Raw genomic sequence first — 15,182 nt, forward strand, 5'->3', positions numbered from 1 at the left:
CTGGTCCTGGACTTCTTTTGGTTGGTAGGCTATTAATTATTGCCTCAATTTCAGAGCCTGTTATTGGTCTGTTCAGGGATTCAGCTTCTTCCTGGTTTAATCTTTGGAGGGTGTATGTGTCCAGGAATTTATCCATTTCTTCTAGATTTTCTAGTTTATTTGCGTAGAGGTGTTTATAGTATTCTCTGATGATAGTTTATATTTCTGTGGGGTCGGTGGTGATATCCCCTTTATCATTTTTTATTGGGTCTATTTGATTCTTCTCTCTTTTCTTCTTTATTAGTCTTGCTAGTGGTCTATCAATTTTGTTGATCTTTTCAAAAAACCAACTCCTGGATTCATTGATTTTTTGGAGGGTTTTTTGTGTCTCTTATCTCCTTCAGTTCTGCTCTGATCTTAGTTATTTCTTGCCTTCTGCTAGCTTTTGAATGTGTTTGCTCTTGCTTCTCTAGTTATTTTTACTGTGATGTTAGGGTGTTGATTTTAGATCTTTCCTGCTTTCTCTTGTGGGCATTTAGTGCTATTAATTTCCCTCTACACACTGCTTTAAATGTGTCCCAGAGTTTCTGGTATGTTGTATCTTTGTTCTCATTGGTTTCAAAGAACATCTTTATTTCTGCCTTCATTTCGTTATTTGCCCAGTAGTCATTCAGGAGCAGGTTGTTCACTTTCCATGTAGTTGAGTGGTTTTGAGTGAGTTTCTTAATCTTGAGTTCTAGTTTGAATGCACTGTGGTCTGAGAGACAGTTTGTTATAATTTCTGTTCTTTTATATTTGCTGAGGAGTGCTTTACTTCCAACTATGTGGTAATTTTGGAATAAGTGTGATGTGGTGCTGAGTAGAATGTATATTTTGTTGATTTTGGGTGGAGTGTTCTGTAGATGTCTATTAGGTCTGCTTGGTGCAGAGCTTAGTTCAGTTCCTGGATATCCTTGTTAACTTTCTGTCTTGTTGATCTGTCTAATGTTGACAGTGGGGTGTTAAAGTCTCCCATTATTATTCTGTGGGAGTCTAAGTCTCTTTGTAGGTCTCTACAGACTTGCTTTATGAGTCTAAGTGCTCCTGTATTGGGTGCATATATATTTAGGATCGTTAGCTCTTCTTGTTGAATTGATCCCTTTACCATTATGTAATAGCCTTCTTTGTATCTTTTTATCTTTGTTGGTTTAAAGTCTGTTTTATCAGAGACTAGGATTGCAATCTCTGCTTTTTTTTGTTGTTTTCCATTTGCTTGGTAGATCTTCCTCCATCCCTTTATTTTTAGCCTGTGTTTGTCTCTGCATTTGAGATGGGTCTCCTGAATACAGCACTGTGATGGGTCTTGACTCTTTATCCAATTTGCCAGTCTGTGTCTTTTAATTGGAGCATTTAGCCCATTTACATTTAAGGTTAATATTGTAATGTGTGAATTTGATCCTGTCATTATGATGTTAGCTGGCTATTTTGCTTGGAAGTTGATGCAGTTTCTTCCTACCATCGATGGTTTTTACAATCTGGCATGTTTTTGCAGTGGCTGGTACCAGTTGTTCCTTTGCATGTTTAGTGCTTCCTTCAGGAGCTCTTGTAAGTCAGGCCTGGTGGTGACAAAGTCTCTCAGCATTTGTTTGTCTGTAAAGGATTTTATTTCTCCTTCACTTATGAAGCTTAGTTTGGCTGGATATGAAATTGGGGGTTGAAAATTATTTTCTTTAAGAATGTTGAATATTGGCCCCCACTCTCTTCTGACTTGTAGAGTTTCTGCAGGGAGATCTGCTGTTAGTCTGATGGGCTTCCCTTTGTGGGTAACCCAACCTTTCTCTCTGGCTGCCCTTAACATTTTTTCCTTTGTTTTAACTTTGGTGAGTCTGACAATTATGTGTCTTGGAGTTGCTCTTCTCGAGGAGTATCTTTGTGGCATTCTGTGTATTTCCTGAATTTGAATGTTGACCTGCCTTGCTAGGTTGCGGAAGTTCTCCTGGATAATATCCTGAAGAGTGTTTTCCAACTTAGTTTAATTCTCCCCATCACTCTCAGGTACACCAATCAAACGTAGATTTGGTCTTTTCACATAGTCCCATATTTCTTGGAAGGTTTGTTCATTTCTTTTTACTCTTTTTTCTCTAAACTTCTTGCTTCATTTCATTCATTTGATCTTCAATCACTGATCCCCTTTCTTACACTTGATCGAATCGGCTACTGAAGCTTGTGCATGCATCACGTAGTTCTCATACCATGGTTTTCAGCTCCCTCAGGTCATTTATGGACTTCTTTAGACTGTTTATTCTAGTTAGCCATTCATGTAATCTTTTTTCAAGGTTTTTAGCTTCTTTACTATGGGTTCAAACATCCTCTAGCTCGGAGAAGTTTGTTATTGCCAATTGTCTGAAGCCTTCTTCTCTCAACTCGTCAAAGTCATTCTCCGTCCAGCTTTGTTCTGTTGCTGGCAAGGAGCTGTGTTCCTTTGGAGAAGAAGAGGAACTCCAATTTTTAGAATTTTCAGCTTTTCTGTTCTGGTTTCTCCCCATCTTTGTGGTTTTATCTACCTTTGGTCTTTGATGATGGGGTTTTGTTGTGAATGTCCTTTCTGTTTGGTAGTTTTCCTTCTAACATTCAGGACCCTCAGCAGCAGGACTGTTGGAGTTTGCTCGAGGTCCGTCCACTCCAGATCCTATTTGTCTGGGTATCAGCAGCGGAGGCTGCAGAACAGCAAATATTGCACAATGGCAGATGTTGCTGCCTGATCGTTCCTCTGGAAGCTTTGTCTCAGAGGGGCACCCTACTGTATGAGGTGTCAGTCAGCCCCTACTGGGAGGTGTCTCCCAGTTAGGTTACTCGGAGGTCAGGGACCCACTTGAGGAGGCAGTCTGTCCGTTCTCAGATCTTAAACTCTGTGCTGGGAAAACCACTACTCTCTTAAAAGTTGTCAGACAGGAACATTTAAGTCTGCAGAAGTTTCTGCTGCCTTTTGTTCAGCTATGCCCTGCCCCCAGAGGTGGAGTCTACAGGGGCAGGCAGGCCTCCTTGAGCTGTGGTGGGCTCCACCCAGTTCAAGCTTACTGGCCGCTTTTTTTTTTACTTACTCAAGCCTCAGCAATGATGGATCCCCCTCCCCCAGCCTCGCTGCCGCCTTGCAGTTCCATCTCAGACTCTGTGCTTGCAGTGAGGGAGGCTTCATGGGCGTGGGAGCCTCCCAGCCACCCACAGGATATAATCTCCTGGTGTGCCGTTTGCTAAAGTCGTTGGAAAAGTGCAGTATTAGGGTGGGAGCGTCCCGATTTTCCAGGTATTGTCTGTCAAGGCTTCTCTTTGCTAGGAAAGGGAATTCCCTGACCCCTTGCACTTCCTGGATTTGGCGATGCCCCTTCCTGCCGCGTGAGCTGCACCCGCTGTCTGACAAGTCCCAGTGAGATGAACCTGATACCTCAGTTTGAAATGCAGAAATCACCTGTCTTCTGCGTTGCTCACACTGGGAGTGGCAGACTCCAGGTGCTCCTATTTGGCCATCTTGGAACCTCCCCTACAGTTTCTTTATGTGTATATGTATACCCATACTACTCTTGTTTTTTTCCTAGTAAAACAGAATGGTGCTACTTGTGTAGGTCTGTAACTTTTAAAAATGCCTCCCCCTACCTTCAAGAAGGTATCATGCTGTTGGGAAAAAAATTTCTCATTAATTAAACTTATCTATCTTTTATGTTATCTCCATTTATTTTCTTGTACTAACAACATTAACAATAGCTAAATTCAGAAGTGACTGATTTATTACGTGGAATGCCAATTTATTAATTTACTATGTGAGATTTATTTGGCATCATAGACATTGCTCATTTCCTTGGGGCATTACCTCATGGATGAGTTATTCAAGAGACTGACGTAAGATAAGAAGGCTGATTGGTAAGCAGAGAATGAGAACAACGGCAAGGAGGTGTTCTAACAAGATATTTCTTTCAAGCTAAGGTAGCTCGATTACTTGCTGTGGGGCACTTTCAGTCTTGAAAAGTAGCATTATTCATCAAAGTGATAGCCCTGAACATGGTTAGAGACTCACAGGGTGGGTTTCCTGTGGACTCCTGACCTGAACTGTGCACTGCCCACCACTCCATTTGAGATATCTGACCAGGGTATAATACATGAGAGAGGGTAGCTTATCACATTACCCTTTCTTTATGTGAGAAGAGGGTTGATTGAAATTTGAGAAGTTTCCACATCTGCCTAATGAAGACGTGGAAAACATCTTTGTTTCCACAGCAGCTCATTTACAAGCACTCTTTTAAAGAGAGGCTCTGTGAAGGTGGCTAATATATAAAGGTGGTGACAAGTACAGTGTCTCCAGACGTTGCCAGATGTCGTGTCTCCTGGTGGCCAAAACCATCCCCAGTTGAGAACTGGGGAGCAGCAGTTTAGAACAGTGGTCCTCTGGTGGCACCAGGGACTGATTTCATGGAAGACAATTTTTTTCACAGATCTCAGATCATCAGGCATTAGATTCTCATAAGGAGCACACAACCTAAATCTCTCACATGCACAGTTCCCAGGAGGGTTTGCCTCCTATGAGAATGTAGTGCTGCAGCTGATCTAACAGGAGGTGGAGCTCAGGTGGTAATGCTTGCCCACCCACCACTTACTTCCTGCTGTGTGGCCTGGTTCCTAACAGGCCACAAATGGGTACTGGTCAGTGGCCTGGGCGTTGGGGACCCCTGGTTTAGAGGGAGACTGGTTTGAGTGAAGAAAAGAGCTGGAGAGAGGAAAACCAGGTGGGATATTGCATGGAAGTCAACTGAGAAGTGAAAGTTAAGGATATTAGTTCCTCAACAGTGGTGAAGAGGTATATAGGATTTGTCATTAATCGACCTGTCTTGGTCTCTACTTTCCCACGAATTATGAGACCTTTGATTTATGGCCTTACTTTTCTGATTGGGAATTAGTATGAGGATGAGATTAACCATATTACTATTGTTTTTAAAACTTGCATACTTATTTTGTATCAGTTATACTGGCATTTTACATGCATTATGGTGCATGTAAAAGTCTTCTGTAAATTATAAAATACTATAAAAAAAAGTGTTATCTGATTTGCCTTTCTCTTTACTTCTCACCACTGCTTTTAACTCTTTAGATCTTTAAAACTACTGACAAATACAAAATCTACTTTCGGACCTTGTTTTATTTTGAGATGCCTCCCTTTACCACCTTGCCTGCTCTTTATTTTCTGAGCTACCAGAAGCCTCCCTCCAACCCCTTGCAATGGAAAGGACACTGTCTTGTTGCTCTTTTTCCTTTTTGTTCTACCAAATTTGACCATGGTTATAAATACTTTCTAGGAATGATCACTTTTCTTTTATGCAAATATAGTTAGCAGGATTTTAAAGTTACATTAGGGATTAAAATATGGCATCATTTGTTTTGGAATGAGAATAAGTGAGAAAATTAGATTTATTAAATTGAAATAGACTTTGCAGGCAGATTTCTAGGTATGTATGTATTCCATATATTGAATAACACCATACAAATTTTTGGGAAATCTCGCTGGGAGACCCCAGTGAGGAACCTCACTTCTCTATCCAGGAAAATACCTGTTTATTTCTTGTTCTTTTGTTTTTTCTCCTTAAGTCAATTCTCTGTAGTAAATCAACTAATTTTTTTTATCCTTAACTATATTCACTTTGGTCTCCTGACATGTAGGAGGCACTCACATGTTTTTCTTTTTTTGATCTACTGAATGAGCAAAACTCAGATGTTATTTATGTTTTGTTTCAATTAAGGATGTCATCTGATATAATTTTCTCATTCTCCTCAAAGTACCATTTCACTTCCAATTTAATCCTCAATCTAAGTACTGTAGACTTTAGGGTTAAGAGAAGCCAATTTGAAGAGCCATCTGGAGATTGTGGAAATCATTTCTGAGTTTCTTAAAGAGAAAGCTTACCTTTCCAGTATGAGCTTATTGAAGAAAATGAAAAGGAGAAAATGAGAAAGGCAACATAAAGAGACATGGTCAGAGCAGGAATAATAAGGAAGGTACTTTTTGTCTGGAGGGGTGTCAGAGAAAAAGAAGAGTGTCGGTTTCTATTTGCCTCAGCTATCTCCTGCACAACATTTAAACAACATTCAAATTGGGACAGTGTTGGGAGATGCCACTGGCCTTCTCATTGCTTCATCCTGCGGGCCTTTTCAGTTCAGATCTGCCTCAGAGATGCCTCCCTTTACTACTGCCTGCTCTTTTTTATTTTCTGAGCTACCAGAATCCTCCCTCCAATCCTTTGCAATGGAATAGGACGCTGTCTTGGTGCTCTTTTTCCTTTTTGTCCTACCAAATCTTACATAGATCCTTTCCATTTTGGAGGTCTTAAGGACTAACCACTTTGGGGAAACAGGCAGAGGTGAGAACAACACTTTCCTGTCTGGGCTGGAATATTCTTTCCTTGACTATATTTTTCTAACTCTAGTTATCTCCTTTACAATATCCAGGAGTATCTTTGGCACCAGTACTTGGCAACTCTATGCTTCCCCATAGGCTGTTTTATAAAAATGCATTAATTAGCTGATTAATTGATTTATACCTTCTTATTCCAAAATCTGGTGTCAGGGATGCCTCTAGTCCATAGGGCATTTGGAGATATGAAATGGTGGACATACTTGATCTTTCAAGTATCCAAACTTGGTTCAATAAGAGGGTTAAACTGATTTTTTGGGTTAGAATGTCCCAGAGCTCAGACCTTAGATCTCTTTCTGTCTTTCCACTCATTTTTTAAAGGGAGCATGTCCAGTACCATGGCTTTAAATACTACCTTTGTATTGTTGATGACTCCCAAATATACATCTGTAGTCCCCCATGAAGTTCAGACTCATTTCTGATTATGTACTAGATCTCTCCACTGGTATGTCCATAAATACTTTAAACTTAACGTGTCAAAATCAAACTCTTTATTCTCCATAATCTAAATTTGCTTTTCCTGTAGCATTCCCAATCGCAGTAAACTGTTGCTCAGGCCAAAAATCTTTGAGTCTTTCTCTCATATGCCACATTCAATTTTTCAGCAAGTGTTAATAGATACTTTTTAAAATATGTCTCAAGTCTGCCCACTTACCATTTCCTTCAGCATTACCATTCTAGTCCCAAGCCATCATCTTCTCTCACCTTGACCACTGCAATAGGCTTATAATGGTCTTCTTGCTTCACTTGCCCTGACCCCTGCTTTAAAACATAAATTATATTATAGTTCTGTGCTGCTTAAAACTCAGTGACTTCCCATGAACAAGGTCTAACCTAACCTGGCCCTTGACTGCCTCTCTGTCTTCATCCTCTATGAATATCCCTTTCACTCACTCCCCTCCAGCCACACTGGCCTAGCTTTCTTCAATCAGCCTAGGAACATTCCCACCTCAGAGTTTTTGCATTTGCTCTTCTGTCTTCCTCGAACTCCTTTTCTCTAGATATTTATGTGGCTTGTTCTTTTACTTCATTTGGGTCTATATTCAAATGTTATTTCCTCAGAGAGGCTTATTTTTTTATTAGTCATCTTCAAGCAGCACCCTCCTAAATTTGCTCTATAGTTCTTATTGCTGTTGTACATTATGTTAAAACTATTTGTTTTATTATCTGTGTCCACACTTGAATGCAGTCTCCATGAGGCCAGGGAGGGCAAGGGCATTGTCTGTTTTGTTCACTGCTGTATTCTCAGCAGCACTTGGAACAGTGCCTGACTCATATGATATACTATAAATATAAATATATATATATATATAGTGGTAAATGAGTGAATTTATGAAAAAGTGGCTGCACCTATTCTTTGAGAAGGATTGTGAAGGAATGTCCAACCTCAACAATGGATCCATAGTCTCCAAATCACTGCTCCTGCCTCCATGCATAGATCGGTTATCTAACCAATGTATGCATGCTTTTGGCTCCATGACACTCACCCCTCTGAATCTTTTCCGGCATCAGGTCCCTCATTTACTTAATCTCACAGGCTGTACTTTCCTTCTTCATCCCATAAAAGTAGGTTTTAAAAAGAATTTTATTACCAATGCTCATACATAGAAAAAGCAGTTTTTGTTAGGATATGAGAGTTATTTCATGACAGCAATGGTGAGAACAGAAAACAAGGTAAAAGAAATTAGACACTTGGAAAAATTTCCAGAGTTCTGAAGGAACTTGCAAATATTTTGGAGAGAATATCTTTGTGAAATCATAACAAATGGGAAAGGCAACAAAAGATTGCATTTTTTACTAGTTATAATTCACCTGAATGTCACACGTCTAACATTCAGTCCAACCTGGGTTACAAGGTTTTTAAAAAGACAAAATGTCTTTAAAAAGACAGAGTTGGTTAACAATGTAGTGAGGATATTTGTTATTTGATATAGGATTCAAAGGGGTGAGTGTCATGGAGCCAAGAGCATGCATACGTTGGTTAGATAACTAATCTATGCCTGGAGGCAGGAGCAGTGATTTGGAGACTATAGACAGCATCTTACAATTAATGGTTGAATAATAATAATAATTGCAAATACTATGTGCCAGGCATTATTCTAAATGTTTTTTGTAAAAAGCTATTTAATCCTCATCCTATGAAGTAGATACTATCATGTTTATTTTCAGATGAGGAAATAAAGGGACAGAGAGGTTAAATTACACTGTCAATGTCACACAGCTAGTAACAAGTAGCCAATACTGGTTTTATTCTGATTTCAGAGTCTGTGTTCTTAACCACTGTATTATTATCCTTGAATATTTGAGGTGGGTGCTACTGAAAAATAATTGGGGTGACTGTCAAAGTTATAGGGAGTCAGTTGTATCCTTAGCCTCAATCTCAAGAGTCACCACCTCCTTCCCAGTCCTCTGAGTCTACCCACTATATATCTCTATCATAGGTCTGGTAAACTGGCACTTTATTAGTTATTTGCTTTGATCTTGATCTTTTTCTGTTAACCTACTTTATTTAACCTACTTTAAGAATTATATTTGATTTCTTTTTGAGCCCTTAAATTTAATTTAGTGCTTGCCATATAATGAACATTCAGTTTTTGCTGAATTAAAAAAATGAATGAAGGTTCTTTAAGTTGATTACAACTGACCCATGGTAGAACAGTTTTCCTGTGAAGTAGTGAGCTCCTGATCACTGGCAGTATTCAAGCATGGGCTAGATGCTTGAAGGGATGCTGCAGAAGGAACATCCATGTCATATGGAAATGGAAAATTAGACCAAGTTTTTTTTTTTTTTTTTGTAACTCTGAATTATCTGATGTTCCATTGAGTTAGTTGTGATTCTTTCTCCAAACATTTGTTGAGTACCTGCTGTATTCCTGACACTACAAAGATAAATGTGGCCAAGCCAACATACATAAGGAGCTGGTAGTCAATGAGTAATTAGGAAAAGAAGTGCTTAAGGGTATAGGTGTAAAGCTTTAGTAGATAAAAATAAATAGAAAAGGATAGATTTTAGAGATGTTTTGAATAAAGGTGGAAGGGGAGTAGTAGATATGAAAGATGTCCCTAAAATTGCCTGAGAATGAATTTGGGGAGTTAAGACCACATGCTGTGTTGTTATGGGGGGATTCTTCAAAAGGGAAATATCACTATTTGCCATTAAGGTATGTGGTAGGGCTGGGTGTAATTCAGTAGATGGTAATTTGTGAAGCATTTTAAATTTCTTAAAACAAATGTGCCTTCTCTTAGTAGTCTCCAAGACCCACAAAGATGATTAAGTACTCTTCCCCTAACTCTCTGCCCCTGTAGAGGTATTAATGCAAAATGGAATAATCTGTTAAGTCAAATAAAGGTTAGCTTTCTGGTGACTAGGACAAGAGTTCTAACAGAAATGCACAGTGATTCTTCAGTTTCTTTTCTGAATCATGTGCCTGGAATCTGTTAGGCAGTGAGGAATGGTGGTCTGTCTTTATATTACCCTGGTCCCTCATGCTGCTTATCTTTCACACATGTCCAAATATGTCTCAACACAGAATCATCCTCTCTAGCTGGGACATGATGCCTAGGTGGGTGGGGGATTCCCCTGTTTTGTTTAAAATCAAAGTTGTCTTTGAATTTGGCTAGCATGTTTGTGATTAGTTTACTGACAATTGGTTTTTTTCTTCTTATACCATATGTTATTCCATGATTCATCAGCTTTGAGTCTGTTGCCTTGAAGGTGAAACAATTTCTTCCAATGTTGATATTTCATAATCTCATAGATAACAAGCATACGCATATGCATAGTCCTTTCAGAAGTTTTAAACATTTGGAGATGAATGAATTATGCTGCCACAAATGGAAAGGAGCAGTATAAAATTATAATGGTGATATCCAGTCATCTTTTGTTGTGTGGTTTTGTAAACACTGATACTGATAAAGTCTGAATGCTCTACTATATTCCTTTATCTCTCCTTGTGAAATTGTTTCTGATATGTATTTGTTTATGATTTTAAAAATTTAACATTTTACTTAATTGCCTTGATTTACATGTATTTTAATATTTTAGACTGACAAGATCTTTATTTTTAGAAGTAGTGTTTAACTTCCAAATAAATGCATAACATTAGCTGTTTATATTGTAATAGTGGCATATCTTCTATATTTAATGTGTAGCAATGACTATTCAAACCTCAAGAAATGTTTTAGTTTATAATAGTAATTTTTCAAAATATCTCAATAGAATACATTACATTTTCTGAATCCAGAACAAAGCAGTTATTTCAGCATATGTGCTTTCTAAGTATTTAGAAGATTAGATTTCTAATAAACATGGACTAAATTAGGTTTCTTCATGTAGCTTTAATCAATGCACTTATTGTGTTGCATCCTTTAGCCACCTTTCTCTTTTTACCACAATGTCAATAATTGTTTTTCAGTGAAGACAATTCTTTATAATTTCATAGTGTAGATGCATGTGTAAAATATCTGTATAAGTTGTACATTTGGAGAGAGGTTTTTTAAAGATTCTAAATCACAGCATGTCTTCCTTCCCATCTCCCCTGCTTACCTGGTTTTAGCTCCTCTTTGGTTCAGGTGTGCTGGTGTCGCTAAGCCTTTCTGGGCCGCAGCTGGAGAAAGTGGTGATTGACAGAAGCCTGGTGGGGAAGCTCATCTCAGACACCATCAGTGATGGTAATTACCCCCATGTGCAAATCAATTGCCTACATTAACAGTGGGGCAGGAGAAATAGTGTGTCAACAGGTAGACTAATTATTACCACTGGGGACTTGCAAACAAAACAAGTAATTGCTTGTAATAGCACACTTACCCCCTGGGACCAATACAAGTTTTGACTAATATTTAATATCAAAGTTTTTTTTTCTTCTTGTCAAGTGTTAAGCTTATGTTCTGAGTTGTTTTTTACTTTTTCCTTAAAAGAAGTGAGCATTGTTTTCAAAATAGGGTTTTGTTTTCATTCTTTCAAAGTTAGTTCTCTATAACTGGTACTTCAAGTATATATTTCATTTCCAAATGAATTTTGAATAAATAACACAAATATACCAACACAGCCACCAGTAAACAATTGATGCTTTGACTCCCATAGGAAGATTCCTTGTTACTAAAATCTTACGAATACTAACTTTTGAGAGATTTTGGGCTATATTTTCTAAATAATAAAGATCAATGCCTAATATACTGGATAATCAGGTCCTATTAAGTGACATCACAATCAGTCTGTAATTGGTACAAAGCACATAAGAAAAAGATATTAAGCCAGTTATTGAATAGGAAGGATACTGATATTTATTGAGCCAAAAGGCTCTGTATGCTGGGTTCCTAACCTACCTATTTAATACAAGAAAACAATTGTATAAGGTATAGTTGTTTCCATTTTTACACATAAGGAAACTGAAGCTGAGCTACTAAGGAACATGTCCAGAGTTATATAGCTAGAAAGTGACTGAGATGAGATTTGAATACAGGTTCTGGCTGCGAAGCCCATTTTCTTTTCACTATACCGTGCTGACTCCTGAATTTTTAAAGATTATATTCTTTTTTTCAAGGTAAAAAGGTTGAGAAACATTGTATTATCATGATAGATTGAAAATGGTCAGTATCTTAAATTTAGTTATCAAAGGAAGTATGTCCTAGTGGAAAGGACAGAGGTGAGAATAAAGAAATCCTCCGTCTGCTGTGTTCTCTCACTAGCTACCTCTGAATAAATCAGACAATCACGTCATCTTGAAGAAAAGAACTCTGCAGGATGGCCATAATTAGCAACATTACTGATAGTAATAAGCTGGGGGTAGGATTGTAAGCATGCCATTTCCCCTTCCTTACAGGAGTAGGGTGCTGAGGAAGCTTCCCTGTAGAAGAGGTTCCATTTCCATATGTCTAATTATTGACCCCTTCGTTGGTACTGCAAATAAAATACTGGCTCTGATGATTTTGTTATATTGATGCTCCTCAATGAGAAATAAAAGGAGACTTTTCAGCACAATTTGTGTCTCTGAGTTATCCCTTTTCACGTATTTCTTTTATTTGTACCCAAAATAATATACTCTCATGGGAACGTGGTAACAATGTGATTTCTTGGCAGTTCTCCAGATTCTCTTGTAATTGTGTAGATCCACTGTTGGTCACTGTTTGCATGGTCAGGGGTGTGAAAGTAAAGGAAAATGTATAAAACATTTAATAATTTCTTTATGCTAGGAACAATGCAAAGCATTTCTCAAATTCCTGTAACATATTTTTATCAATAATTTTATGTAACATCAATAGCCCTTTATATAATCCACAAATATTAGTTATTTACCTACTTGTATGCTTAATGACAAAGCTATAGAAATTGCTAATTTTCATTATTAAATATTAATTTATGTAATGTACATATTGGGTATAATATGCTTTATTTCATCCAGCTTGTATACCCCTAAAAGAAGATTCACTGATGAAAATTTTTTAAATAAAGAGACTGGTTGAGAACACTGATCAGTATCCCCTAATAAATCCACTTTATCCTCAGATGGTTTCTATCATATAAACATAGGATTAAAGTCTTAGCACAAATAAAATGGAATGTTTTCATCTCTATATTCAGGTGTGAAATAGTTTTTTAAAAATATCTTTATAGCCCTGGTTCTAAATACATCTCATCCAGTGGTGGTCCCCAAACATCAGTGTATATTGAAATAGTCACAGGAAAAAAAATCATACATGATTAGATTGATAATTATTGTTTATTCCTAATATCTTTAATATTTTTATAAAATGCTATAATGATATTCAGGAGACTTTAGTGATTTCAATTAATATGTATGTTTGAAAATAGCTTTTTGTAACATTTCAGTGGAAAAAATCTATCCATTATTTTATTCTAACTTGGTATTATCTGATTATGGTTTTTAGCTCTTCTCACAGACAGTTTTATCATCTTATCATTTTTGGCACAAAACAAGCTATGTTTTATTCAGTTTACCAAGAAGATGGATTCTTCTGATGTAAACAAAAGACTGGAAAAACTCTCAGCCTTGGATTATAAGGTAGATATTTTGATTTATATAGTCATATTATTAATTATTAAGGTATATGAAAGTATCTCATAAGTTGGTATTCTGCTCATTATTCTTAAACATTCTGGATTTCAGAAACACTGGAAATATTACAGGATTAAGCTTAATTAACTGCAAACAGTGGCCATTCTAAGTTTTCTTTTATACTCTCACTATGGGGGGATGTCTAACAATGGCATGTTTGGAGCAATTTATATAGTATTTATAGACGTCAAAGACAGATAATAGAGGCAAGTTACACTTTGAAAATGGTTTTTGTACTAGTGGTAGTATATATATTCTCATTTTCCCGTAAGACCCCATATCATCTTTCTAGGGTAGGATAGCTGCTCTGGTTTCCACTTCACAAGAAAAGAAAGAAAGAAGAAGGCACTTTCAAAGGTTAATAGAAAAGTGTAATAAATAAGGAGGGGGAAGAACCCTCCCCTTCCAACTATAACTGGACAAAATGCAAAAAGAAATCTCCTTCATGTGTTAGTATCTCTCCCTTCACTAACTCCAGGTAATTTGTTTCCTTCCTGTATCAGGGGCTTTACATCTGTTAAGGCAGAATTCTTATTTTAAGTGATGTGTTTAAGTTTTGCCACATTACATTTTAACTGCTGGGAAGGCATATTCTCTGCTAGGATGAGTATCTAATACATTTTCCAGGCTGTTTCAGTTCAAGGCCTCTTTTCAGCAATGACTTGTGTTTGCAAGATTGATCCAACCTCTGTGATGTGGATTTGAGACAGTTCACTGTTCACTGGGAACAGAGCTGATACACAGCTTCCTTAAAAAAGATGCACACTTATGCCATACCTGGAGCATCTACAGCAAGAGCAAAGAGTTTGAGAAGCTAGCTCTGTAGCTTGAAATGTGTGTGTGTTTTTGGCAAACTAGTATTTAACCTAACCCTTTGCCCTTTGGGATTATTACTTATGAATGAGGTGGTGGTAGTGTGGGAGGATTTAGTTTTATTTAGTAGAAACATTTATTCTGAAAAAAAGATTTTTAATGTAGAATAAAATAAATGAGTTTTTCATTGTGGTAATAAACTACCATCTAGTTTTGTTTGCCAGCTTTGCGAAACTTCTGTAAAACCTTAATATAGATTTTTTAAAACTGGAAATTAGTGCTACTTATTATATGTGGTTAGCCAAAACAAAAATAGTATTAGCATTTTTAAAAGGATGTTAGTTCTAGAACGGCTAACTCCAGATTTACTTGAAATACTGTTTACTTACTAAAATTGATCGGTCTTTAAAATGCACCAGTGTGTGCATTAACTCAAACCATTTAAAGTAACTGTATATAAAATTTTGAATGACTAGTTTCTTTATCTTAGGTGTGATAGCTTGATAAAATCTTCTCAACTGAAGAGTAGTAGCTACCTGAGAACAGAGAGAAACTGTAAAGAGGTCATCTTTTCTTGTGAAAAGATGTGGAAAACAGATCTAGCATTTGGGTCCTTAAACCTTAAGTAAGGAAATTACTTACTTGCTTATTTGAATATGCCTTTGGATTTAGGAAAATAGGAACGTTGGCACTCCATGTCATTTCTATACATTAGAGAAGTAATCTGTTTCCCTTCGGAAAGCTCATTAATTTCATTTCCTGGTTTAATATTTTAAAAATATATTTTTAATATTTAGTCAAATCTGCTATTTGTCCATTGGAAGGATATTTTAAGAAATTTGTTTATTTTACGTTCCCTCTTGGTCATCATGAGAGAATAT

At 37.1% G+C, this 15,182-nt stretch overlaps 1 protein-coding gene across 5 annotated transcripts in view; it reads left to right on the forward strand.

Annotated features, from left to right (window-relative positions):
* Positions 1–15,182, forward strand: part of WDPCP (WD repeat containing planar cell polarity effector) — a 487,239-nt gene that overhangs the window by 142,981 nt on the left and 329,076 nt on the right. For all 5 annotated transcript variants that reach the window (XM_050753476.1, XM_050753477.1, XM_050753475.1 and 2 more), the window contains 2 exons: positions 10,969–11,083; positions 13,301–13,434. In XM_050753476.1, coding sequence (XP_050609433.1) covers positions 10,969–11,083; positions 13,301–13,434 — 249 coding nt within the window. The remainder of the gene's footprint in view (positions 1–10,968; positions 11,084–13,300; positions 13,435–15,182) is intronic.

This window comes from Macaca thibetana, chromosome 13, assembly GCF_024542745.1.
Source record: "Macaca thibetana thibetana isolate TM-01 chromosome 13, ASM2454274v1, whole genome shotgun sequence".
NCBI classification, from domain to species: Eukaryota; Metazoa; Chordata; class Mammalia; order Primates; family Cercopithecidae; genus Macaca; species Macaca thibetana.